General features: G+C 39.2%; 1 protein-coding gene across 2 annotated transcripts; it reads left to right on the top strand.

Annotated features, from left to right (window-relative positions):
- Positions 1–3,819: 3,819 nt before the first annotated feature.
- On the top strand, positions 3,820–9,180 carry LOC149188596 (putative LRR receptor-like serine/threonine-protein kinase At1g67720). Of its 2 annotated transcripts, XM_089413057.1 has the most exons (15): positions 3,820–4,291; positions 4,469–4,994; positions 5,251–5,756; positions 5,840–5,966; positions 6,049–6,120; positions 6,421–6,489; positions 6,585–6,656; positions 6,773–6,844; positions 7,033–7,265; positions 7,359–7,567; positions 7,657–7,783; positions 7,873–7,941; positions 8,094–8,283; positions 8,490–8,622; positions 8,718–9,180. In XM_089413057.1, the coding sequence occupies exons 1-15, from the start codon at positions 4,201–4,203 to the stop codon at positions 9,051–9,053; spliced, it is 2,832 nt and encodes a 943-aa protein (XP_089269183.1). In that variant the 5' UTR covers positions 3,820–4,200; the 3' UTR covers positions 9,054–9,180. The 2 variants fall into 2 exon arrangements, with proteins under 2 accessions (XP_089269183.1, XP_089269184.1); XM_089413058.1 differs by lacking the exon at positions 6,049–6,120.
- The last annotated feature ends 17,909 nt before the right edge of the window (positions 9,181–27,089 follow it).

Here is a 27,089-nt window from a genome sequence, read left to right as displayed (position 1 = left end):
TTTCTCGCGCCCTTCTGAAGGTTTCATCAAACTGAATTTTGATGGAGCTTCCAAAGGCAACCCGGGGCCGGTAGGGCTCGGAGGCATCTTCCGGGATGACCAAGGCAGGACAAGATGGGTGTACTCAGACCATGGTGGTATCATGAGCAATAACGAAGCTGAGCTTATGGCAGTTTATCAAGGACTAAGAATAGCGATAAGAAATGGATACAACAACCTGGAAGTAGAGGGCGACTCCCAACTGGTTATTGACATGATAAGGAAACTTCATAATGGTAAGACTTGGGACAAAGTTGCAAAAAGCTGGAGGACGGCTAGCCTGGTACAGGATCTGGAAGCCATTATAAAATGATTTGAATATATGATCATAAATCATGTAAGAAGGGAAGGCAACAAAGCAGCTGATTTCCTAGCCAATTGGGGAAGTAACGAACAAGGTGGCAAGCTGGATATGATCTGGCCGACACATCTGGAGGAGCCCAGATTAGAGCCCCTCAAAACAATCCTTACCCAAGATTACCATGAGGACATGACCTCAAGATAGCAGATACAGGTGGCCCCCGATCGAGGTGGTGAAAGTGGTGAGTACGAAAAGAAGGACGACGAAGGGGAGAGGATGGCTAGGACGACCACCAACTGCCCTCATCATGGATCAAATGGACGTGGTGGCATTTTGCATGCCCAAGGAAGTTTCGAGGCAGAGAAATGGTAGGAGAGTCGGGGGGGGCAAGGAGGAAAGAAACAATGGCGGTAGTGGGATGGGACGCAGGACAGATGGGAAGGGGTACATGAGGGTCGCTGGGGTAGGAAGAGAGCCTAGTGTCCATTGAGGGAAGGAGGAGAACGGAGCAAAGCGGACGTCGGGATTTTCTGCGGTCAAGCGTAAGCCCGGGTATGTTTCCTTAGACTCACCTCCTGCATCTCATTTTTCCATGCATAGTAGGTGGGAGGAGGGGGGAAAGATGGGAATTGTCAGGGGAAGGGCTGCGTCTGAGCAGGTCTGCAAATCACCATGTTATGCATAGTAAGTTGGAGGAGGGAGGAAAGCTGGGAATTGCGGAGGAAGGGCTGGGTCTGAGCGGGTCAGAAGTCTGCATGGTGAGGAAGCAAGAGGAACAAAACATCGGCATGCCGAGGGACTGTAGCAGCAGGGCAAAGGGTCAGCGCGAGAATTCTAGAAATGCAATCCATGCGGGGGATAGGATGACAGAGGGCTCGACCATTCACCTGAGTCTAGGGGGAGAGAGACCATCAATGACCCAGAATAATGGGGGAGACTGGAGTGGGGAAGGAAGGCTCAGTGACAGGGATATGCTGGCTTATGGGAAAAATGTCGCTCCTAGAAAGCTAACTTTTGTTGCTGATAATTGTAAACAGGAGGAAGTAAAGGAAAAGATGGCTCGCCTGGGTAGAGGTAGGGGTCGTGGAGGCAGAGGGTGTCAAAGAAAGCCAGGTAGAAGCGATACGACGACCTCAACACCAGTAAGTCAGAGACGAGACAGAAGATCTATTAGGACAGCTGCTCAAGAAGCAGCACGTGCATACAGAGAGGGGACAGACACTAACATCCGTCAGCTAATACAGGAGATGGAAGACAATGTCATGGAAGAGGATTCAGAACCGGAGATAGAGGAATGGGGGGATATTATCCCCGACCTAGGGCACACCAGAGGCAAGATGACGCTCTATAGGCAAGCCCTGCACGTGTACTGGGTTTTGAAGCGCTTACTAGCCAGGGCTCTGGAGCAGGTGGCAGGTGAAATGGCAGAAATTGCCCAAGGTATGCCAAATATAAAAAAAGATATGAAAAACCTGCAAATTATCATGATTATGCAAGACAGCAAGCTGGATGAGATACAACAGTGGTTGATGAAGCTGTCTCCAGCACCAGGCGACTCGGTGGCAGCACCAACAAATGTGGAACCTGACAAAGATGACCGAAAGGATTAGTTTGCTTTTGCAGTTTCTAGTTTGATCATTTTGCGGATAGCATTTTCTCTTTAGATGTTTTATGTTAGTCTGGAACATTATTAGTGTTTGTAGCTGTGCAATTTACTTAGCTTGGATTGAAAGACTGATTAAATTTTGCTATTGGATGGCCTATAATGGACTCCAGTGGCCAACAGACTTGGTTTCCCGTTTGGGCAAGTTGAGGCCACCAAACTGCTATATATAGATTAACTTGGTTTTATAAATAAAAAAGATAGATACTACTGAAGCTTAGAATAAAAAAGAATTACTTACAAACACAGATTACGCTAATTGTGAGAGAAGTTGGAAGGGGAAAGGATATAAATGCCCTTTCGTGATCAGCCTTTACTCTTCGCCGTATGTGGAGTTAGAGTGATAGAGTTAACTTTTTCTTTGAGTAACTTTGTCTGCCTGGAATGCTCTTCGATGTGGAGAGTAAAACTAACTTTTTCTTTTCCGTGCTGTGTGTGTTTTCTGAACAATAAAATACAAAGTACGGTGCAAAATGGGATCTGAAAAGATTTTTTATATACAGATATGGGGTTCATGCTTTTCTCGTGATCCAACATGGATTGGATCTGATCTTATTATTCAAAATATTTTCGATTAATAGATAATAGTTGGAATTTTGTATTATTGTAAAATATACGTACAAAAAATTATCTCTACATAAATTATCTATTAAATAAAAATACTAATCATTAGGTTACTAAACAGTGATTAATATTTTCTTACATAATATCTCACTCCTACTTTTCCTGTGATAATCCCGCCCAGGCCTACATTTTGACGTACCTCCACTTCATGTACTTGACCGCTGATTTTACATGTAGAACGTACAATATGACGTTCAGTTCAAATTAAAATCCTCATTGATGAACTTTTATAAAATGTGTACACCAATATAATATAAAACACTTAAAACACTTAAAAGTTACTTGATAATATAATTTGGTCTGATGTTTGTATTTGGTCCATGTTAAATGAACAATGGTCATGGACAAATTTATGGCTAGAATTTTGCTGCCATGACCCAGACTAATAATGATTGTGTAATTATATTTAAAATGAATTAATTAGCACATAAAAACTTAATACTTATAATAAACTTATAATATAACAAGGTTATTAATTATGGATATTAACTTTCATTTTATAATGGATATTATTTAACTTGAAAATAAGATTTGTTATATTAGCATAGGTCACTATCATACCATGGTTTATCAATACCAAATGCCCAAAACCATAACTCATTTCACAATCAAAATATTTTATTTTAATTTTATAACATTTTTTTAATTAAATCTATAAAAGAAAAATAGTTATTTTTTTAGATATATCCAAATCCTCTACCTTCGCCATTCTTTCTTGTGGATATTCCATAAAAATAAAATCAAAATTTTAATGAAATGAAAAATAAAAATATTTGTATATATAAAAATATAAAATTTATATAATATTAATCTAAATTCCTCTACCAATGCTTCTTTTCACCTTAATAGAAATATTCCTCTCTGCGCTTAATCAATTTCCTAATTATAATAATGAATAAAAGCCTTAGTAAATTTCTACATTATATATAATGAAATGAAAAAAAACAGAGATTTAAGGGTTCGTTGAAAAGTTTAAGGGCTCTTAGTTAGAAGAACCACTTCAACGAATAAATAGTTCATAAATTTATGAGCGAATTTCTACATCTTATAATGAAGTGGAAAAGCTTTACCTTGTACGGAAGAGCATTCCAAAAAAGTAGCCCCCTTGCACGAAAGGGCAGTCGAAAAAATTAGCGGTCATAAAATTTTCACAGACCCTCATTCAAAAAGTTTAGCGTTACACATAAGGGTAGTCAAGATATTAGGCCGTGATAAAATTTTCATGTGGGAAATTTCAAGGCTGATGGGATCATCCAGAGATCCATTTCCACGATTCACACAGAAAATAGAGAATCCTCCCACTTAACTAATGTTCACCTGCACGGACATGTCACACATGCTGTCAATGAAAAGATGCGGGAAGGAAGATAAGGAGAGGAAATCGAGAAGCAGCTTAAGCACCTTCCACACAATTTACAGATAGAAGAGAAGGAAAAGGAAGGCTGGTCCAGAAATAAGATAAATAGCACTTCTTAGAGGTCTTCTTCTGAGATAAGCAGATTAAGCATCTTCCAATTTACTCAGAATATTTTAGCGCCGTTCGGCGTGTTCTGAGATAAAAATCGGTGGAACGATGGCCAAAATTCGTTACGGAAAATTGGGAAATTGGTTAGCGCCGTTCAGCGTGTTCTTAAGTTTGTTGACTGCGATTAGTGCTCAACCAGGTATGGAAGGTCTAAATTGAAGAAGTGGATCATGAGTTTTTCCGTTTTCCGTGAGCGTGAAGTTTTTCCGCTTTATGATCTATAGTGTCTTCATCTGATATATATATTTTTTCAAAGCGCTTATCGATTTCTTTGGCAAGAGATTTTTTTATTAATCGTTCTCCGGCGGTGTCGCAGGATTTCTAAGTATCAGTTGTGGAGGCAAAACGAATCACACCGCGGAAAACGATATAATATGGGTCACTGATGCCGAGTACATAAAAGTGGGTCAAATAGCAGACATAGGGGACGCCTCTAGTAACGGTTCTTATTTGCATTCTCTACGCTTCTTTCCAATGCCCCTCAACAAGTCTTGCTATAAGTTGCCCGTGACACCCGACGTACCTTATGTCCTGAGATTGTGGTTCGTCATTGGAGATTACAATGGATTCCAAAATTGGCCAAACTTCCAAGTCTCTATTGAGACACTGGGTATGTTGCATGTGATAAACGTGACAGACTCACATCGATATTATTATCAAAGAATACTGGTCAGCTCCGGCAGGGTGCTTTATATTTGCTTAATTAGAACCTCCGTGCGTGATGATCCTTTTATCTCTGCTATCGAATTGAGGAGGTTGCAACATGGCATGTATGCACAGGCTAAAGCAGGAACAATGTTAAACACACTTTTTTTCGATGTTGGTGGAAATTCTATGGTCAGGTGAACATTTTGAACTTTATATGTAAATTTGGTCATAATCAACTAGCTAGTTCATAGTAATCCGTTTTAATCTCTCTTTATCAATTTATATGTAACCACATGCTGAAAAACAGTCTGGTATGTGAAACTTATAAATCTAAGTTTGATTTTTCTGTTTGACAAAGAAGAAGAAGGTGAAAATCAATTTTGATTAGCGCTATGGAGCAGTTGCCAATATTGCTTTAAGTTGAATAGTTTTGTATGGTTAATTATGCAGGTATCCGCAGGACCAATTTGACCGCTTCTGGGTAGCAGAGGATTCAATTTTAAATACAGACAGTGAAGATGTACGACTTGTAAGTTCCCATAACGCCATTTCAACAAGTGATACGAACGACCTTCCTCCAACTGCTGTCATGCAAACGGCGTGGGTTGGAAACAGGTCGGACATCATTTCAATCGCAGTAGAATCAACTCTCCAAGGGACGAAATCATTGTTACTGCTGTATTTTGCTGAGATCGAGACACTCAATTTGTCGGAATCCAGATCTTTTTACGTTGAGATAACTGGTCAAGAACAGTCTCAAGCCACTACTCTCCTGCGCTCTGAAACCATTACTCTCGTGCGCAGTCATTCCGCTGTAGAGAAGACATTCCTCCCCGATCAAATTCGATATGATTTTAACGTTACTAAGGCCCCTAACTGCAACCGTCCTCCGATACTCAACGCTTTCGAGTATCACTGGCTAGCTTATACAGATCGGCCAACAAATTCTCATGATAGTAAGTTGAATGAGTAAAACTTCTTATACTGAAATTCCAACAATTATTATTCAGTGCCTAATCCAGTAGTTCTTAAACTGCAGTTTACGCTCTTGACGCTGTCAAAAGGAGTTTTGACATAAAGGATTGGATTTCCGATCCTTGTTATCTGGTCGAGTGGGAAGGAATTGGCTGTGATAAGAGCTCTTCCGACATAAGAATTTCGAAACTGTAAGCTTAATTCGTTGATATGTTTCCAGGTCGAATTGTATAGTTGAATTTGTAAGAGCTCACGATACTTTGTTGCTGCCAGCTGTTTGTCTGGAAGAAATCTTACAGGGTTGCTACCTAACAATATTGCACTGTTGACTGCATTAGTTAATCTGTAAGCAGAATTATACCTTTTCTCCCATAGCCCCTAATTAGCGCTTCGGAATGATACAGAAATTTTGTAGATTACACCAATGCTTATTATAAAAAATGTTGATCTCCTCCTGGTGGATTATTTGTATTATGGTCGATATGTTTCCGATTATTCCTCTCACGGAAAGGATTGGCGGTTAATAAGTGCCCCACTTGGAACATAGAATTTGATGGCGCGAAGGGCCACGGTGTCTCGTTGAATATTATATCAGATAATGATCATCTCTCTGCAGCATTTACTAATCCGTGTTTAAATTGGCAGGTCACTTGACAATAATCACTTGATGGGATCTTTACCAGATTTCTCCAATTTAATTAGGTTGGAGAGACTGTAAGTTTCTTTTCAATACGAAATTACTATTTTGTTGATTTTAAGTCATCATGCATTTTCGAGAAAAGGAAAATTTACTTCGGTTATTATACCAGATATTTACATAACAACAACCTGAATGGTACTGTTCCACCGTGGTTATCTGAGATGAAAAACCTTAAAGAGTTGTACGTCTTCCTGTCTTCTCCCTTTTCAATTTATATATTTTCAGGTTCTTGTTCAAGGTTAAATAGAATTAACTAATAGTTTTCATACTGCAACATTTTTGAATTTATTGTCACAGAAATATACAGCACAATAATTTCAGCGGTGTAATTCCTGCCCAACTTCTCCACAATTGCTCGTTGAAACTCAAGTACTGATATCCCATTCTATGTTCCTTATGTTTAGACGCAAACCACAAATTAGGATTTCGAGGTTCAGAATTTCTTCTCATATTTTTATAACAAAAATTGGCACGGATAATAATTATGATTCAACTGAAAGTTTTAAGTAACCTTACACCAGGACGCTCCTGAACAATCTCTCTTTGATGTGTTGCAGTTATTCAGGAAACCCCTACCTACGTATGGAGAAGAGGAAATGTACTTTCAAGAATTCACAAAATAACAAGTCGAAGGTTGTCATGGTAACAACACTCGGTGGAATTCTAATTATCGCTTTAGGGTTGATCGTCGGTGTTGTGGTCTATCGTGATAAATTCAGGAGGAAAGAAGAAGGCGTTGTCAAGGAAAGCGGTCGGGTGGAAAAGGGACGAAATCCCTTATTGGACCAAGGTCAACATTAGAAATATTATAATAGGATACAGAAATAATTATAATTGTGCTTTTACTGTTTTACTTACATTACCTTGCGTGCGAGGATTGCAGACAACTCGAGGATTAAGGTGCCCAATCCAACAAACTGCCGTGCCTTTACTCTAGATGAAATGACAGCTGCCACAGAAGCTTTCAGTCGGGAGATAGGACGAGGGGGATTTGGATCTGTGTTCTTTGGGAAATTGCCAGGAGGAAAAGAGATCGCTGTAAAAGTGCTCTCATTATTCTCTCACCAGGGAATTGACGAGTTTCTGAATGAGGTAATGCTTAAGTATTACCATGTAATACGGTTCGATTTTGATCCAATATAAGAAAGCCGGTTTTGACAGGGCATGTATCTCATGAACAGGTGGATCTTCTTTCCAGAATCAATCACAGGAACTTAGTATCTTTACTAGGCTACTGCAATGAAACCAGAGAGGTTATGCTTATCTACGAGCACATGTCAAAAGGGTCCCTGAGGGACCATCTTTATGGTAAATTTCATTTCTTCAAGATATTTCTGTTTCAGTAGATAGAATAGCAAGGTAACCGACAAGCATCTGGTTCTTATCTACATTTCCAGGTCCTAGAGCAGAAAATTGCGAAGTAGCTTGGAAAACCAGACTCAAAATAGCTTTAGATGCAGCACAGGGTAAATCTCTTATCATTTTGATGTAAAATTTGTATGATCCAAAAAAATTGGTTGTTTGAAGTATTTATTACTGTAAAAAGGCATAAAGACAAATCATTGGTAACCATATGTCTCATCTCATCTGATTGACCTGCGATTTCCATATTGTGAAGGTCTGGAATACCTACACGTGGGCTGCACCCCGAAGATAATTCACAGGGACGTCAAGACCGCTAACATCCTTTTAGATGGCAATTTGACTGGAAAATTAGCTGATTTTGGTCTTTCAAGGATGACAGTTAATGGGCAGGCTACTCATGTTACCACCGTAGTGAAGGGAACGTTCGGATACCTCGATCCAGAGTATATAACTTACTCTCTCTTAGCAATATTTTTTTATCTTAAACGAATTCAACCCATGATTAACATTGGACGCAAATTTTCCACATAACTTGATTAGTTATTTTTTCGTTATGGCGAACTTTCAATTAATTATTCAGAGGACAGTCAATTTCAAATTTAGTATTTTCACTTTGCTTCATTAGCTCAATTTCTATGGGGAACCACAGGTATTACAGCACTCAAATGTTGACAGAGAAGAGTGATGTGTATAGTTTTGGTGTGGTTCTACTAGAAATCATATTCGGTAGACCACCCATAGATCTTAAACTCAGGGAAGAGGACGTAAACATCATTCGATGGGTAAGGAATCTTATCACCATTCATCCAAAATTTAACCAATGCTTCGTAGTGCATGCTAAACTACACACTAACAGAAGTTATGGGCATATTCACAGGCGACACCGTATATACTAGATGACGATGTTGGCAAAATAAGAGAGATCATAGACAAGCGGTTGGATGGAAGATACGACATGAAATCCATGACTCGCGTTGCCAAAGTAGCTATGAGCTGTGTTCAGTTGGAACGCTCTTGTAGACCGAGCATGAGTGAGGTAGTGGCAGAGCTCAAAGAGGCTCTCAAAGTCGAGGATATTATAGCTTGTTTTTCAGTTTCAGAGGAGATTGGCATCGAAAGCGAGGATTTGTTGGCTGGCGGGCTGGAGACGAGTAAATGCAAAGGAATGGAGTGGAGTGGTAGCAGCTCCAACATTCCACTAGTAGGAAGATAAGTTAGCACGCTTGGATATGGATTGAAGGATAGGGGTGAGCCATCGGAATCTAATGCTTATGATTCAGAAGTGATAATCAAGCTTTTATGAAAATTGGAATTGGTAATCGGCATACTCTGTTGCCTTACATGTTAAAATATAGATTGTATGGGTTTTTGTCATTATCAAGTTCTAAGAACTTGTAAATTTTACAAAGTACATTGCACGTAATCATTATTAAAAGCGATCTTTGGTAATTAATCCGCATACCATATTGGGTTGATTTTGCCCACATAAACTCGCAGGCATGTATATCTGTCAAAATACAATTTGAAACATAAAATATTTGGCGGGGTGAATAGACACATTCCAATAAAATATTCGCCCAAATGTGATCCTCAGCAAAATATGATGTTTATAAAATACAGAATTATGTACTCTAAATATCACCCACCGCACCTGCTATTTTGAAATCAACTAACCTGTACTGGATTTAAATGTCGTTAATTACTTAGGCAGGAAGAGTTGGTTAAACTGGAATTAAAGTTGAATTTAATTTGTAGTTGCATATCAAAATATTGTAAGGGAGTTTTTAGTAGAAAAAGTTTAAATATCCTGTACATGTTTATTGTAATCATCAAATTTTTATATGATCAGTAAAAAAGCCAAAGCTCCTGTTATTGTGTGTAATTTATTTGTGTTATTTTGTACTTGCCTCTGTCTTTCCAATGAATTAATATCAGTGCTAACGAAGGTGCCTGCAAAACCAGTAAAAAACAAGTCCCAGGAAAAAAATCAATAATTTAATTAAGAAAATTGACCACCGCATCTCCTCTCTATCATAACCTGTCATAACCTACGTTGCGATTTTTGGCAATGCAACGCTTCCCAAAGCTATCGAAAAGTGCGGTGCGTGGGTTATTTTTTACTAAAGTCAAAAGGAGCGCGTCAGAGTTTATTTTTGGCCATGCACAGCTTGCCAAGCCTATCGAAAAGTGCGGTGTGTGGGTTATTTTGACTAAAGTCAAAGGAGCGCTCCGAAGTTTATTTTAGGCAACGCAACGCTTCCCAAGCCTATCAAAAAGTGTGGTGCGTGGATTATTTTGACTAAAGTCAAAAGAGCGCATCAGAGTTTCTCTTTGGCAATGCAACGCTTCCCAAGCCTATCAATAAGTGCACCGCGTGGGTTTTTTGACTACAGTCAAAGGAGCGCGTCGGAGTTTAAAGTTGGAGGAGTGTGTGGTTTATGTTGAGTCATGTCACTTTGGTAATACGTGGGTGGAGTTAAAAGTCTCATAAAGTTTGTTTTTTAGAGTGGGACTTTTAAAAAGTTTTATGGTTATGTATAAAAAAAATTATATATTAAAATTTTTTAAAATGATTTTTTTATATATAAAAATACGATTAATTAAGTTTTTGTGTGATAAATAGAAGAGCTCTAATTCATATTATTGTGTGTAATTTATTTATGTTATTATTATTATTATTTTTTTTTTTTTTTGTCTTTCTAACATGTGTGAGATGTTTGAAAAATTTTATTGACTTATTTCACAGTTTAGTTAGTTCAAATTTATGTAAAATTAATTTAAAATATCAAATTTCAATTGCAATCTTATTCTCCACAATTTATATGCTTCAAGTCTTTGAGATATTGAATCTATACACTAATCAAAATTAGAAAAAGAAAACATTCAGCAATTTTTTTAACTCCAAAACATATAATACTTAATGTATCATTGATAAGAATAAAGGTATCTGCATCAAACTGTCATCTTGTACGAAGTTTTACATCATAATAGCCTTGAGTGGAATAAGAGTATTTATCGTTTTATAACGTATATAGATGTTGATATGTAGATTGTGCATATTACATTAAATGATAAATGTATTTTAAATTGTTTGTTGGTCAAAGTTGAAAAGTTTGTATATTTTGAGATTAGAAAGAGTTTTTGAATTAAAATAATTAGAATAATCACTATAAAAAAATTTTAATTTCTATAATTTAACATTAAAATAGGTTGAAAATTAATAATAATTATTTTAAAATAATAATAAGGTGTGATATTTTGCTAAGTTGGTGTGTAGTCGATAGGTATTGGATTAGAGGTAAAGGATTCAAAACTCACGGCGTATATTTATTCACTGTAATTTATGTCGCTGAACATGCAAATTAGACGATTTTCCTGTTAGTGGATTTTCCACGGAGCATCCACAAAGTATACAATTTTATTGATTTCATTTCAAAGGATTTTGCATTACAAAGGCTAGAGTTGTTTTCTTTGGTATCATTTGAGGCTCTATGGGATTGAAACCTGCATTTCAAATGAAAATGAGGTAAGGGATGACACATCTCACTGACTTCTGGTTTTGGAGATGGATGCAATTTCTCTTAAACCCGCGCCGTAGAGTGGCACGAATTTCTCCACTAGTGCTCTTTCTCATGGACGTTCCACGATAGATCTCCAAGAGTATCAGAGAGAGAATAGAAGAGAGCTCCACCAAAACCTGTCAAAATCTTTAGCAAAAACTTCCCAACTGATATTCAGAAGCAATTTTATCAATGAAGCCTCTATTTTCTTCAATTTCCATTATTTTCCTTCATTTTATTCCTCACATGCAACCTGTGACCTTTCACCTCCTTTTTCTCCTAATTTCCAATATTTTCGTAAATAAGTGCCAATAAATGCCTATTGTCTTTCCAAAGCCTTTTTCATTGTCTTTTCCATAATAAACGGAAATGACACCACACAAGGATGTTTTTCCCACCATTCAGCTTGGAATATGTGTTCCATGACCGTGGTCTTATATATATTTTACATGGATTTCTAACCAGGACTATTACAAAACCCTCCCCTTGGGGGAACACCATCCTCGGTGTTCAATGACACCTATAACCAACAAGACTACTGGAAAACAAAACATACTGCCCATGGATCTTTATAACATAGTTCATTGCAATATTTACAACGACCATCTGTTGAAACATGCCAAACACACCGTTTATAGGAGCTTTATAACACAACTCATTATGGTATTTACAATAATAACCATATATACTCATGCGCATTTTCTTCAACCAACAAATAAGCATACTTTCGATGGAGCTTTATAAATCCACTTCGATAAAATATTTACAATAATACACGCATATACACATATGCACATTTTCTCAACTAACAAACAAAAGGATATGGTGTCTGCATCCGCAACAAAGGAATCCAGAAGCTCACACCTCCACCCTCAAAGTAATATCAGGATTTGCCTCCTTCCCAGGAATTCCATAATCCACTACAAATTCAAAGTTGCATCCAATGTCTAGCATTATAATCTTGTGCCACTTGTCCTCTTAGTGAACAGTTACTGTCTCATTGTTCCAGGGCATATTCCTAATATGCATTTGATTCCATCTAGCTATGCTAATGACCAAAACAAATATATCCCCACCCTTCCCTTCTCTGCTACACAATCCCTCGGGCAATCCGATCACCCCCTTCTGTGCAGTCACATACCTTCAAAGTTATGCTCGCATACCATATCCCGTGTGATCCATCCCTTGGCAAGGCTTCTTCCCATCGGAAGGTTAAACAACCAAGGCATATACTTGCCTCAAACCATCATACCGGTCATAACATGCTCATGGAAATCAATGGACACTATTGGGTACCACTGTCCCACAATGGTCATGCTCCTGAAGGCATATACATGCCTCAAACCATCATACCAGTCATAGCATGCTCATGGCAATCAATGGACACTATTGGGTACTAGTGTCCCATAATGGCCCTACTCCTGAAGTGCTTTACCAGTATATTGTTGCATGGTCCAATTCCTTTTACAGACACTGCTAATTCTTGTAGTCAATTTCAACCACCCAACCAGACATTTACATGCTTCCAATACCAAGCACATAACTTCCATTAGACTTAAGATAAACTGAAATAAATTCACATCATACCTCATTGTTAGCTCGTCAATAAGGTACACTTGTGATACTATTTACTTCCTGTCAGAACAAGTCAAACTAATTGTTTGATCAAATCATCATGAATAAACATATCACATCTGGTTAGCTCAAACTCAACCATCATAAATTAAAATCATGAATCGCATGAAATCATCATAAGCCATAATCATAGATCACATGTAATCATCATAGGCAAAAATCATAAATCACATGCATAATAAGACTAAAATAAAACATTGATACTTATCCTTTAGTCAATCCTTAACTTCTACCTTTGTCCTTATTCTGTACGCACTCTAGATTGGTTTCCACACCCGAAAAACACCCAATTCCTTCTCCTCAACTATGTACACATACACATAGTGTGCATCACACACATACAACCACACACACCATACAACACCATGCAATACATGCACCTACATCTAACATACAACACAAACACCTACAACGAGTTTACAACATAACACAATACATATGCCTACACCCGATGTACACCACCAAAAAATAGATACGCCTACACCAAATGTACAACACAATACATATACATGCACAAAGTGCAACACAATGAATACACATGTCACAATACCACGACTACATAATACACATATGTAGTACCACATGTACACAACACAGCCTGTACGACATGCACATAATACCACATGTACACCAGTACCACATGTACAACATGTACGCAGTACCACCTATACACAACACCACCTGCACAATGTGTACACAACATCACATGTACACGACACAACCTGCGCAGCATGTACACAACACCACATGTACATTGTACCATCTGTAAAATGTGTAGACAACGCCAGACGTACACAACACCATATGCACGACATGTACACAACACCACATCTACAACATGTACACGACACCACATGCTCACAACATCACTTGTAGAATCATGCGTACAACATCATATGTACATAGAACGACATGTATACCATGCACACAACACCATATGTAGATAACACTGCACATACAACATGTACATAGCACCCTATTTACACAACATGCATAACCAACATGCACACACCACCATATGAACACAACACTGCATATCCACCATGTGCACAATACAATATGTACACAACACCACATATACAACATGTACATAGCACCATCTATACCCAACACTTCATATGCAATATTCACACAACACTATATGTACCACCACGTACATAAAACTGCATAAACAACATGTACACACACTATATATGCACCACATCGCATGCGCACAACATCAGAGATGCAACATGTACAATGTATAGAACATATGCACACCAGTAGTACGTGACACATCCAAAACCATACCATCTCTACCAAGCAACCTTGCTTTCAGTGTCTCTCCACCATCCATGCTTATCCAAAAATCGCACAGACCACATTGCTTTCATTTCACTGATGTATCCCTCGGTATAGCCTATCCATAACATAGACATAATATAATCACATAATATCAACTCATAACCACATGATACTAACTTGAATACTCTTCCACTTGATTCCTCATAAACCAGGAACCTCTTCATGTCATTCACCTGCGTAAGCAATCATTCCTCCATAAGAATGATCCCTAAAACCCTGTCAGACAGTGACATAGATACATGGATATATACATACATATACATAAACATTAGCATAAAACAATCATGATCTTGTCAGACAATGACATACATACACACATATATGCATATAAACATTAGCATAAAAACAATCATGATCCATGATGACCCTATCAGACATGAAATACATACATAGATACATGTATTCATATATAAACATCAACATAATCATGACCACAACATAACTACTAGATATCATAAGGTATATGTTAAGATAACTCCCTTTATGCATGCAACACATGCGCAACATTGAGAACAAAAGTTCTCAACGTAGACAAGGAACATGATGCTTCAAATCCATTCACCTTAACTTTCTTGATTACCTTTCCCATGACTGTCCTGCCCTCATCCATTTACACCAATGGACCCAACTGATCCAATTGGTTGTCATACTATTGCCTTCAACTGCCCTTATATATGCACCGAGCTTCATCCAGGTTTTACGTTACCTATAGGGTACCATAGAGCTCTCCTCGAGCTCCATTAACTTCCTCCTTCCCCAACCAATTCCCAAGAATCTCAAAACATAAAAGGAAATACCACAAAGAAAACAAGAACAAAACCATGGAAAACCAACAACAACACGACACCACAATCAAAGTGGCATGGCCATGCACAAGACGTAAGAGAAACCAAAATCAAGCACAAAAAATCACTAAAAGACCAAAAGAAAAATACTGAGAATAGATGCCATGACTCAATCCCCATGGTTCCCAAAGCCTCCAAGGGAAAGCCCAAGTTGTGTAACACCCCTCGCTCGTGTGCTAAATTATTGTGAACCTAAGTTGAGTTAAAGCTAGGTGTGATATTTGTGTGTTAAAGGATTGCAAACCTAAGTTGAGGAAAGCTAGGTGTGATACCCTCCTTTGTGGGTTAAATTATTCTAAACCTAAGATGAGGAAAGCTAGGTGATATGTAATATGAAAAACAAATGTGTTATTAAATAAATTAATAAAATAAATCACTTGGAGGGTGGAGCACCAAGAGAGAGGAGATTCTTTCCAAATCCCATTAAGGAATGGGATAGAGATGAATCTTCAATGATAAAGCTTCTAGATGTGATTCTAGATAACCTTGGATGGATTGGATATCCATCAGATGGATGGAACATAAAAATCCATCGGACAAAAAAGCTTTGCGGGAGATAAAGGAAATATTTTATGAGGAAAATCCTCGTGGGAGATAAAGACGAGCTTCTCCGAAAAAGACCTAGGAAAATGGAAAATCCATAAAAGCGGGATGCTGCTAATGGAAACTAAATCATGAAAGAGGGTATTAAATACCCAGTGCATTGATCAATTGAGGACAGTTGATCGTTGGCAAGAACTTCGACTCGGGGGGGATCAGAGGTGATTCATGATTGGGTGGTGGTGCTCCTCCCTCCAAGTGATTGTTTTAGATGGATTCACATGCGTGGGATGTGTTGTATGTTGGTCTCTTACCCTTTATGTCCTTATTATTTGTTTCAGTTATATAAATGTTGTGTTATATATTGGTATGGAAAGAATTGCAGTTTATGCATATGACGTTTATGGCTTTTTAATGTGTTTTCAAGTTAAATTAGTAGAAAAGTATATTATGTTGAGCTGGTATGAATTACTTCTAACTTATGTGCTATCTGGATAATGATTGTATATTCATATTACATCATTTATGTCGGTAGTGATATCTATAATTATGTCAATGGTTTCATCCTTATGTATGTGTTATGGCCAGCAACAACCCCCCCCCTTTTTTTTTTAGTATCAGCCACGATGCTAGAAATAAATGGGGACCCTTAGTTAAATTTTGGAAAAACAAAGATTTCATTCTAAAATACAAACATACACTTAGAAAAAGGTTTCTTGAATGACTTAAGCCTAAAACTGTGTTCATGAAAACAAATCTTTAAGGCGACATCACAAAAATGAATGAAAAGCACCTTCATTTCCCTTCTAAGGACCAATGTGCGCACCGCCCCAGTGTTAATCGCAACATCGCATCGCAACATGTTTTTCCCATAAAGAAAAGCTCACAAACTCACCGATTTGTGATATTGCGATCGCGCGATCGCATGTCGTGTAAGTGAGGAAGGTGAAGATCAACAAGAAATGAGTTGTTGCGATCTGCGATATGGCGATCTGCGATATTGCGATCGCGCGACATGCAAGGGTATTCTGGCAGGTCATTAAAGCACCTTAGTACGAATCCCTCGGGCACACCACCCAAAGAAAAGCCACTTACTATGACCTGACTTGGAATTATGCGCTTTTAATGATAGAAATAAATCAGTTGTCAGTTATTAAGTGGAATCAAGATGCGTGCCTTAATGCGGATTTGTTTCACGTAAGGTGGCGTATCTGATTTATCCCTTGCATTTAAAACTCTCCCATCACCTTTCTGATCAATCTTTCCATTTTACTCATAACCTGCAGGAGCAAGGTGTGAAGGCAAAATCAGATAGAAACGCTAAGCGAAATGGGGAAGAAGAACAAAGCTCAAAGCTCAGAAGCAAGGGAGAAGACCAAAGAGATGGCGCCCCTGTACACAGATACTGCATGCAATAAAGATGCAGGTATCTCAACATGGGAAGGCATGTATAGGCTGTTAGAAGAAGAGAACCCTAGAATAGTCAAGGTAACTGCTGCTGTCGCGGGTGCATCACATCCTTCAGAGGCATCCCTGGAAGACCTGGCGTGTTCGTTCCTCCATAGAATAGCGGCAAGGCCAAAGATTCTACCGTATACAGACATGATCAAATGGATTCTAGATGATGCAGAGTTACATAATAGACAATTCAAAGTCCGGGGATATGGGCTCGTGGGATCGTTTGCTGCCTCAGACTTGAAGCTCATGTATCATCTTCCCGAACCACAAGCGACCTATAATTCGGAGTTTGTCAGGAAGTTCGTAGTAGAGAATCCGGACCTATCAGACACCACTAAGGAATGGTCAAGAAGAGATGAGCCGTTGAAAAAGGATAAAAATGGTATGTATAGCACTGGTTCCCTTACCTCTCCATATTGTTTTGCTGCCGCCATGCTCTGTAGGCTATTCGGTAAGCCTGATATCAATAAGTTTTCAACTGAATGGCTACCGTTAATTGATTCCGCGACTAGTTCTGAAATAGTGGATTGGGCCAAAATCCTTTCTGACACTCTATACACAGCGATTCTCCACTACCGTTCTAAGAGATCCTTCTCCCAAAGAACCTATCCTCCCTTTTATATGTCTGCCTATATAATGGACTCTGTCTGTCTTGTGTCAAAATTCCCTGCCTTGGGTTGGAAATGGACTACCCAAGACCCATTGCCCATTCATGTCTATCATAAAATCTTATGGGATTCCCAGTTCGCCCCTCATTTTTACCAGATCTGCCATGGTCTCATATTGCCCATCCATAGAATGATATATAATAAGGACCCCCCAAGGTGCTCTCCCGAGGCCCAGGTCGATATCCTCCCCGTCGCAAGATGGTTTGGGGAAGAATGGTTTACCTATATTCGAGTTTTTGGAAGCAATGCACCTCCACATGTCTTACCTTTGTATGTTCCTGATAAATTGTTGGCCCGGGAAATAGCTTATCAAACCTGTTCTGAAGGCGGCCTAACCAAGGAACTAAAGGAAAAAAAGAAGGCCATTTGGCCTCCATTCCCCGTCACTTGTGGGGCCTTCTCTTTGTTCGATGTGGGACACGATTTTGATGAGGTGGAGAATGTGACGTGTCTCCAACTATTTAAGTTCTCATCGAGACCATTCGACCCGCATAAAGTGGCCCAGGAATTTACAACCAATGTCAAGATAAGGGTATTCTTTGGGAAGAAAGATCTATTTGATGATCTCTTCCTGAAAAAAGACTCGCTTAAAGAAGTATTGCAAGAAGCTCAGTCAAGATTGTCTCCAGAATACTTTCAGAAATTCACGTTGTTCAGGGAAAGGAGACTGGCTAGTATTCCATTGGAAGGACTGCGGGTGGCTACTAGAGAAACGACTCCGAGCATCAGTCTCAGCGGGAACTCCAGCGCTTCCATATCTAAGTCCAACACTGCTAAAGAAATATCTGAACATCTTGAAGAATCTGTGCACAACAAAGAACAAAACGAAGAGACAATTAAAGACACAGCTCAATCAAGCACAATGACCCAGCCGCAAGTTATCACTTCACCACCAAAAGAGGTCCCCCCTCCTGTCGTCGTAACGCCTCCTGTCACAGTAGAGTTGGATAAAGAATGGGACACCTTCAATGAGTTGATTAACCTTGAAGGTCAAACCCCAAAGACACCTGTGAACGATGCCCAGGTGGTGCAAGAGGTCGTCTCAGCTATAGTCAGTAGTGCCGCAGAAAGGGAGCATCTTCCTATCGCTCCATCCTCAGAACTTCTACTCAGCGTAGAAGAAATTCCTCCACTGGACGTATTCTACAGCCCCCAGCACAAAGCAGTTGTAAGGAGGCAAAGAAAGAAGAGAAAACTTGAGAATGTACTATCTCAAGATGCTGAACATCTAGATGTCTTGTGGAAAGACCCGAATAGTAATCCAACCGAGAATCTTACGAAATTGTCCCAGATTGCAGGAGCGTATGCTTCTGCGACCATCGACAAGGCCTCTGAAGTCCAGCAACTTCTGAAAGAGCATGAAAACCAGATACAACTGCTACAACAACAGTTGCAGCAAGCTAATGCAAACACTGAAGCCTCCAGGCAGCTTGAAAAACTACAAGAAGACTTTCGCCAGATGCAGGTGAGCTATCAAAGAAATCTCGAAGAAAAAGAAAAGCAGCTGCAAACGGTGCAAGAAATACATAAAGATGAACCAAAGCTGTCAGAGTTCATTTCAGAGTCCATCAGCTTGAACGAACAACTGTCACAACAACAGGAAGATATGGTGCGTAGAATAGCGAAGTGGAAGCATTTTTGTGAATTAAGCGACAAAATCACCAACCAGGTGGTGGAATTGCGGAATGACTATGACCAGGCCAACAAAAGAGTAACAGAATACCTAACTTGGAAAAATGACGAGGAAGGGAAAAGAGCAGGAGCACCCAAGATTAATGAAAATCATAAGGAGCTGCTCTTTAACAAATGGGACGAACAAATTACACAGGTGGAGCAAGCGGCAGAGGCAGCAGCGACACAAGCGAGTATCCTTATTGACAGTGTAAATGAAAATTTACATAGGGCTAATTTGATTTCAGAGAGCACCCCGGGGTACCTACCGAGCACATCGCAACTGGAGGCAGAATGGAGACAGAGAAAGCAGGCAAATGGCAAAACAATCCAAGCATTGGCTAGAGTAAATTGGGAAAGTTACTGGAATTTCTTAGTTAAGCCACACAGCCAATGCATGACGGTTAGATGCATCATGAACGCAGTCGAGAAGGTAGCGCCGGCTCTTATGGATGCTGTTTTCGCGGCACAGCTAAGCACAAAAATCAGCCAACCTGCTCTTCTCAAGCCTATGCTTGACAGCTGCAATTTCAGAGACCAGATTCAGAAGTAATTCCATTTAGAATGTTGTTTTTTCATTTTTGACTAAATTAGAAAAAGGGCGGTCATTTGAGAACCGTATCCTCAATTTTGTAAACATACTATTATTAAGATTAGGTAGTAGTATTTCAACCCTTCTCATTGCATTGGAGAGGGGTCCAGAAATTTGTCAAGAACTTTTCCTCAGAACATGCACTTGTGCAACTCAGAAGAGGGTTTGATGAATGGAAGGATCGGATTTATATATATTTGCATTTTAATGTCTGCTACTGATGTTGCATTTTTGTACTCTTAGTAGGGGTTTTAAGTAAATAGAAGTAGATCATTATTGCTTGAAGCTATGAGTAGAAATGAATCATAAATGGTACTTTTATCTCTTGACGATTTTCTGCTGGTTTGCTTAAAGTGATATATAGCTGATATTATTTGCATGTTAAGATATAGATTTATTGTTACCATTTGGCACTTTTGTACGGTGGAATCATCCGTTTATGTCTGACATATAAATGATTTATCATGTGATATGCAGTCCACAACCGTCCTGTTTAACTTCTTATGCAGAATGGTTTATCTCAAATGGTTTATATTCTTATAGTAGATGAATAATATTCATTACCAGTTATTATATGAAATCTTTTTAGATCACATGATGGAAAGGATATATCCCGGGTTAGCGTAGGTTATATATGTTATTTTTATTCTGATTTTAGCAGCTTGTAGTCAAATAATGAGTTAGATTAAAATTAGTTCTCCAAAAGCTCTCTAGAAACAGTATAAATTAAAACTCACACACACGCACATCCCTTACATCGGGAAACTGGTCCCATTATCCCCAGTTGGACCCGCTACTCCAAACGGGCAAGGAGCCGCCAACCAGGTTCCGGACCGGGTGGGTATCCCCTTTTTTGTCGACCCGATTTCGGGGCCCTCAACATATTTGGCGCTAGAAGGAGGGTCTGAGCACATTGTCTGATTGGAATGTTTTTAAATCATAAATCTTGAAACAGGATGGCTACTCACAAAATTCCTATTTGGAGTTGCATCCATGTTCCTGCCTCTTCCAACACTCCACCAGATGTGGTAAGGCTATTGTCTCAGGTAAAATTCAATGGTAAGAATAATTCTTCTGCATTTCATGACGCCCTGCAATTCATTCAAAGAGTTTTGAGTTTTGATATTCAAAAAATTGACGAAGGCGTTTTGTGCAGGATTTTTCCTCTTACATTTACAACGGAAGCTAGAAGATGGTGCAGAACCCTCCCAGTTGCATCAGTTCACAGCTGGGACCAATTCGTTAGGATTTTCATCTTGGAATTTGATTGCTATGAATACGACCAGGTATACGATGAAATCGACTATCTACGGAATGAAGACGAACCCGTAAGGGATTTCAATATGCGATTCCATCTTAAGTGTCTACAATATGACCTCGAGAATGAGCTCACAGATGAAGAATCTTCAGATTATGATGAGTATTTCCTACCCCCTGCACCTGATCAAACAGAATTCAGCTTAGGAGTATTGCATGCTCTGACACCAAAAAACAAAGGTGAAAGTACCGAAAGCGAGGATACCTTAGCACCAGAGGATGACTTCGATATCGAGTCAGACAATATCATTTCAAACCAACAAATGATGATGCCAAGGTTAGATCTACCTACTGTTTCTCCCTCGAAAAGTATCGGCACAAAAAGGTATGATCTGAAACCCGATGCTTATAATGAATCTGATGAACGAGATTTAGTTGATTCTATTAGATGCGTTGTTCCAGATTTACATTTTTCTCTTTACCCCAATGTTTTTTGTGATGACAATAATTCCCCTCATAATATTAAGCATATTTCAACGGAAACATTGGGTCTTCAAAATAAAGAGACCACTTTAACACGGCCTTTGACCCATATTAAACAAGAGCTACCTCACCTCCCTCGTCTGAAAACATATAATGAAAAAGAAGAACCCAGGGGACACTGTAAGGTCTTCTATGATAGTTGCTTTGCCGATCATGATGATGATGAGTTGTCACAAGTAACTCAGCTAGGGTCAGATGATAAAGAACATCTTAGATCAGGAATTATACCACCTGACCCTCACCGCAAAGCAGAAGCTCATTTGAATAATTTTACTATCCAAGACGATACTCCAATCTATGATTCATATCAAGAGGAAGTTTTCATCCCTATTCACAATCATAACTCAGTCCCTGATTCACAAAACTTGGCCAGTTCTTGTGAAAAGCAGAAAATCACAAACAATTCCCAGTTGTGCGATACCACAATCTATGTAGATACCCAATCTTTTCTTTCTCACTCACTTTCATGTTACATAAAATCCAATCTCTCTTTGAATTTTCAATTTTTTGATAGATTAGATTTCAGCGATTTACATATAAGAACTTTCATTTCAAACGAAATCGCTAAAAACTCAACAATAACAAGCAATGGGTTACAAGCCATCGAAACCAAAAAACCCATTTCACAATTTGACTTGTTATCCATCCTATTAAAAGATCACAAAAGAAATCCATCCCGATTTTTACGATCCAATAGGTACTCAGTTAGAAAAGACTTCTCATGAGAAAATAAAATCAGACAGATTTCTAATCGAGTTTATAAGTTCTTATTCCCTAGCCAACAAATTCAATCCAAGAGAGATTCAATTCTTTTTATCGATGCTTGGAAAATCCATATGGCTAGGGGTAATAATGAATCATTGGTTCCATTGGAAATATCATTTTACCTAGTTATTTTCTGTATATAATTAGAATAGGAGTAGGAGTAGTTTAACTAGGTTAGTAGTTTTGCTTTCAATAATTGATGGGCAAAGCTAGTTATATTCTCTACGTAACCCTAGAGAATGTTCCATTGGAAATATCATTTTACCTAGTTATTTTCTGTATATAATTAGAATAGGAGTAGGAGTAGTTTTACTAGGTTAGTAGTTTTGCTTTCAATAATTGATGGGCAAAGCTAGTTATATTCTCTACATAACCCTAGAGAATGTTCGCCTCTCTCAAATAAAGTTTGTTCTGACTAAACAATATTTGACATTTACTAATGAAGCCTCGTCTCTGTTAAAGATTTTGAAACTTCAGCTCCTATTAACAGCATGTCTTTTGAGAATTTGATCTTTATTATCAATAGAACTTTAAACCCAGAAATGATGATAATTTCAGCTCCAAAAAACTAAAAAAGCTATCTCAGTATGGGAATCGTTTTAGGTCAGCACAATGAGAGGTATCAATATTAAAATAAAGATTCTCTGTGGAAGCAGCCACTATCAAAAGCAGCCCTATCATTGTCGTCCAGAACTTTCTTAAGGAAAGAGAATTTGATTTCCTCCCTGCTGAAGAAAAATGCGACATTCAGAAGAACAACCTAAAAAGATGCTATATCTCAAAGAGTAATAGGTCTCATCACGAGCCGACTTATCATGATCACAGATATTATAACTTGCTGACTTTGCCAAAACTGTCTATCAAAACAGGGCAATGACTCAATATTGTTGCAATCAAGAGACAAGGGGTCTCATCACGAGCCAGCTTGTTCAGCACAAGTGTAAATCAAGTGAATGACAATTTCATAATTTGGTCACCAAGCCAAGACATTGTTCTTTAGAGAATAAAAAAGGAAAAAGCATCAAGAAGGGGATTTTTCTGAAATAGTTGCAAATAATCTTAAGCAGGATAAAGGATCATTCCTGGATAATAGGTAACCCTGTCGAGGCTATGGACGCCTGCTGGCAGCAGTGGCTATACCTGCGACAAAGGAGCATTCATAAAAAAGGGTTGATACACAGAGATCACTTTATTTTTATTTTGACAAGACCAAGTAATGACTGACCTGAATTTGAGGACAATCTGAGAATGCAAATAATCGAAATACAATGGGGCTGAAACAAAACGTCATTGATGCTTTGAAGTATCATTTGTTTTTTTTTTTTTTTATCTTTCGATAATAAGGTTCAAAATTTCTGAGAATTTTTTTTTTAGGAAGTCAGAAGAAGTCAATAGAAAAAGAACAGAGATAACTAGTTCTCCCAAGTGAATCGCCAATTGTTGTGGCCAGCAACAACCCCCCCCTTTTTTTTAGTATCAGCCACAATGCTAGAAATAAATGAGGACCCTTAGTTAAATTTTGGAAAAACAAATATTTCATTCTAAAATACAAACATACACTTAGAAAAAGGTTTCTTGAATGACTTAAGCCTAAAACTGTGTTCATGAAAACAAATCTTTAAGGTGACATCACAAAAATGAATGAAAATCACCTTCATTTCCCTTCTAAGGACCAATGTGCACACCACCCCAGTGTTAATCGCAACATCGCATCGCAACATGTTTTTCCCATAAAGAAAAGCTCACAAACTCACCGATTTGCGATATTGCAATCGCGCGATCGCATGTCGCGTAAGTGAGGTAGGTGAAGATAAAAAAGCAATGAGTTGTTGCGATCTGCGATATTGCGATCGCGCGACATGCAAGGGTATTCTGGCAGGTCATTAAAGCACCTTAGTACGAATCCCTCGGGCACACCACCCAAAGAAAAGCCACTTACTATGACCTGACTTGGAATTATGTGCTTTTAATGATAGAAATAAATCAGTTGTCAGTTATTAAGTGGAATCAAGACGCGTGCCTTAATGCGGATTTGTTTCACGTAAGGTGGCGTATCTGATTTATCCCTTGCATTTAAAACTCTCCCATCACCTTTCTGATCAATCTTTCCATTTTATTCATAACCTGCAGAAGCAAGGTGTGAAGGAAAAATCAGATAGAAACGCTAAGCGAAATGGGGAAGAAGAACAAAGCTCAAAGCTCAAAAGCAAGGGAGAAGACCAAAGAGATGGCGCCCCTGTACACAGATACTGCATGCAACAAAGATGCAGGTATCTCAACATGGGAAGGCATGTATAGGCTGTTAGAAGAAGAGAACCCTAGAATAGTCAAGGTAACTGCTGCTGTCGCGGGTGCATCACATCCTTCAGAGGCATCTCTGGAAGACCTGGCGTGTTCGTTCCTCCATAGAATAGCGGCAAGGCAAAAGATTCTACCGTATACAGACATGATCAAATGGATTCTAGATGATGCAGAGTTACATAATAGACAATTCAAAGTCCGGGGATATGGGCTCGTGGGATCGTTTGCTGCCTCAGACTTGAAGCTCATGTATCATCTTCCCGAACCACAAGCGACCTATAATTTGGAGTTTGTCAGGAAGTTCGTAGTAGAGAATCCGGACCTATCAGACACCACTAAGGAATGGTCAAGAAGAGATGAGCCGTTGAAAAAGGATAAAAATGGTATGTATAGCACTGGTTCCCTTACCTCTCCATATTGTTTTGCTGCCGCCATGCTCTGTAGGCTATTCGGTAAGCCTGATATCAATAAGTTTTCAACTGAATGGCTACTGTTAATTGATTCCGCGACTAGTTCTGAAATAGTGGATTGGGCCAAAATCCTTTCTGACACTCTATACACAGCGATTCTCCACTACCGTTCTAAGAGATCCTTCTCCCAAAGAACCTATCCTCCCTTTTATATGTCTGCCTATATAATGGACTCTGTCTGTCTTGTGTCAAAATTCCCTGCCTTGGGTTGGAAATGGACTACCCAAGACCCATTGCCCATTCATGTCTATCATAAAATCTTATGGGATTCCCAGTTCGCCCCTCATTTTTACCAGATCTGCCATGGTCTCATATTGCCCATCCATAGAATGATATATAATAAGGACCCCCCAAGGTGCTCTCCCGAGGCCCAGGTCGATATCCTCCCCGTCGCAAGATGGTTTGGGGAAGAATGGTTTACCTATATTCGAGTTTTTGGAAGCAATGCACCTCCACATGTCTTACCTTTGTATGTTCCTGATAAATTGTTGGCCCGGGAAATAGCTTATCAAACTTGTTCTGAAGGCGGCCTAACCAAGGAACTAAAGGACAAAAAGAAGGCCATTTGGCCTCCATTCCCCGTCACTTGTGGGGCCTTCTCTTTGTTCGATGTGGGACACACTTTTGATGAGGTGGAGAATGTGACGTGTCTCCAACTATTTAAGTGCTCATCGAGACCATTCGACCCGCATAAAGTGGCCCAGGAATTTACAACCAATGTCAAGATAAGGGTATTCTTTGGGAAGAAAGATCTGTTTGATGATCTCTTCCTGAACAAAGACTCGCTTAAAGAAGTATTGCAAGAAGCTCAGTCAAGATTGTCTCCAGAATACTTTCAGAAATTCACGTTGTTCAGAGAAAGGAGACTGGCTAGTATTCCACTGGAAGGACTGCGGGTAGCTACTAGAGAAACGACTCCGAGCATCAGTCTCAGCGGGAACTCCAGCGCTTCCAGATCTAAGTCCAACGCTGCTAAAGAAATATCTGAACATCCTGAAGAATCTGTGCACAACAAAGAACAAAACGAAGAGACAATTAAAGACACAGCTCAATCAAGCACAATGGCCCAGCCGCAAGTTATCACTTCGCCACCAAGAGAGGTCCCCCCTCCTGTCGTCATAACGCCTCCTGTCACAGTAGAGTTGGATAAAGAATGGGACACCTTCAATGAGTTGATTAACCTTGAAGGTCAAACCCCAAAGACACCTGTGAACGATGCCCAGGTGGTGCAGGAGGTCGTCTCAGCTATAGTCAGTAGTGCCGCAGAAACGGAGCATCTTCCTATCGCTCCATCCTCAGAACTTCTACTCAGCGTAGAAGAAATTCCTCCACTGGACGTATTCTACAGCCCCCAGCACAAAGCAGTTGTAAGGAGGCAAAGAAAGAAGAGAAAACTTGAGAATGTACTATCTCAAGATGCTGAACATCTAGATGTCTTGTGGAAAGACCCGAATAGTAATCCAACCGAGAATCTTACGAAATTGTCCCAGATTGCAGGAGCGTATGCTTCTGCGACCATCGACAAGGCCTCTGAATTCCAGCAACTTCTGAAAGAGCATGAAAACCAGATACAACTGCTACAACAACAGTTGCAGCAAGC

This window comes from Pinus tabuliformis, chromosome 3_1, assembly GCF_031772625.1.
Source record: "Pinus tabuliformis cultivar Carrire ecotype Pingquan chromosome 3_1, CPIR1, whole genome shotgun sequence".
NCBI lineage: Eukaryota > Viridiplantae > Streptophyta > Pinopsida > Pinales > Pinaceae > Pinus > Pinus tabuliformis.
This window is presented reverse-complemented; position numbering and strand designations above follow the sequence as displayed.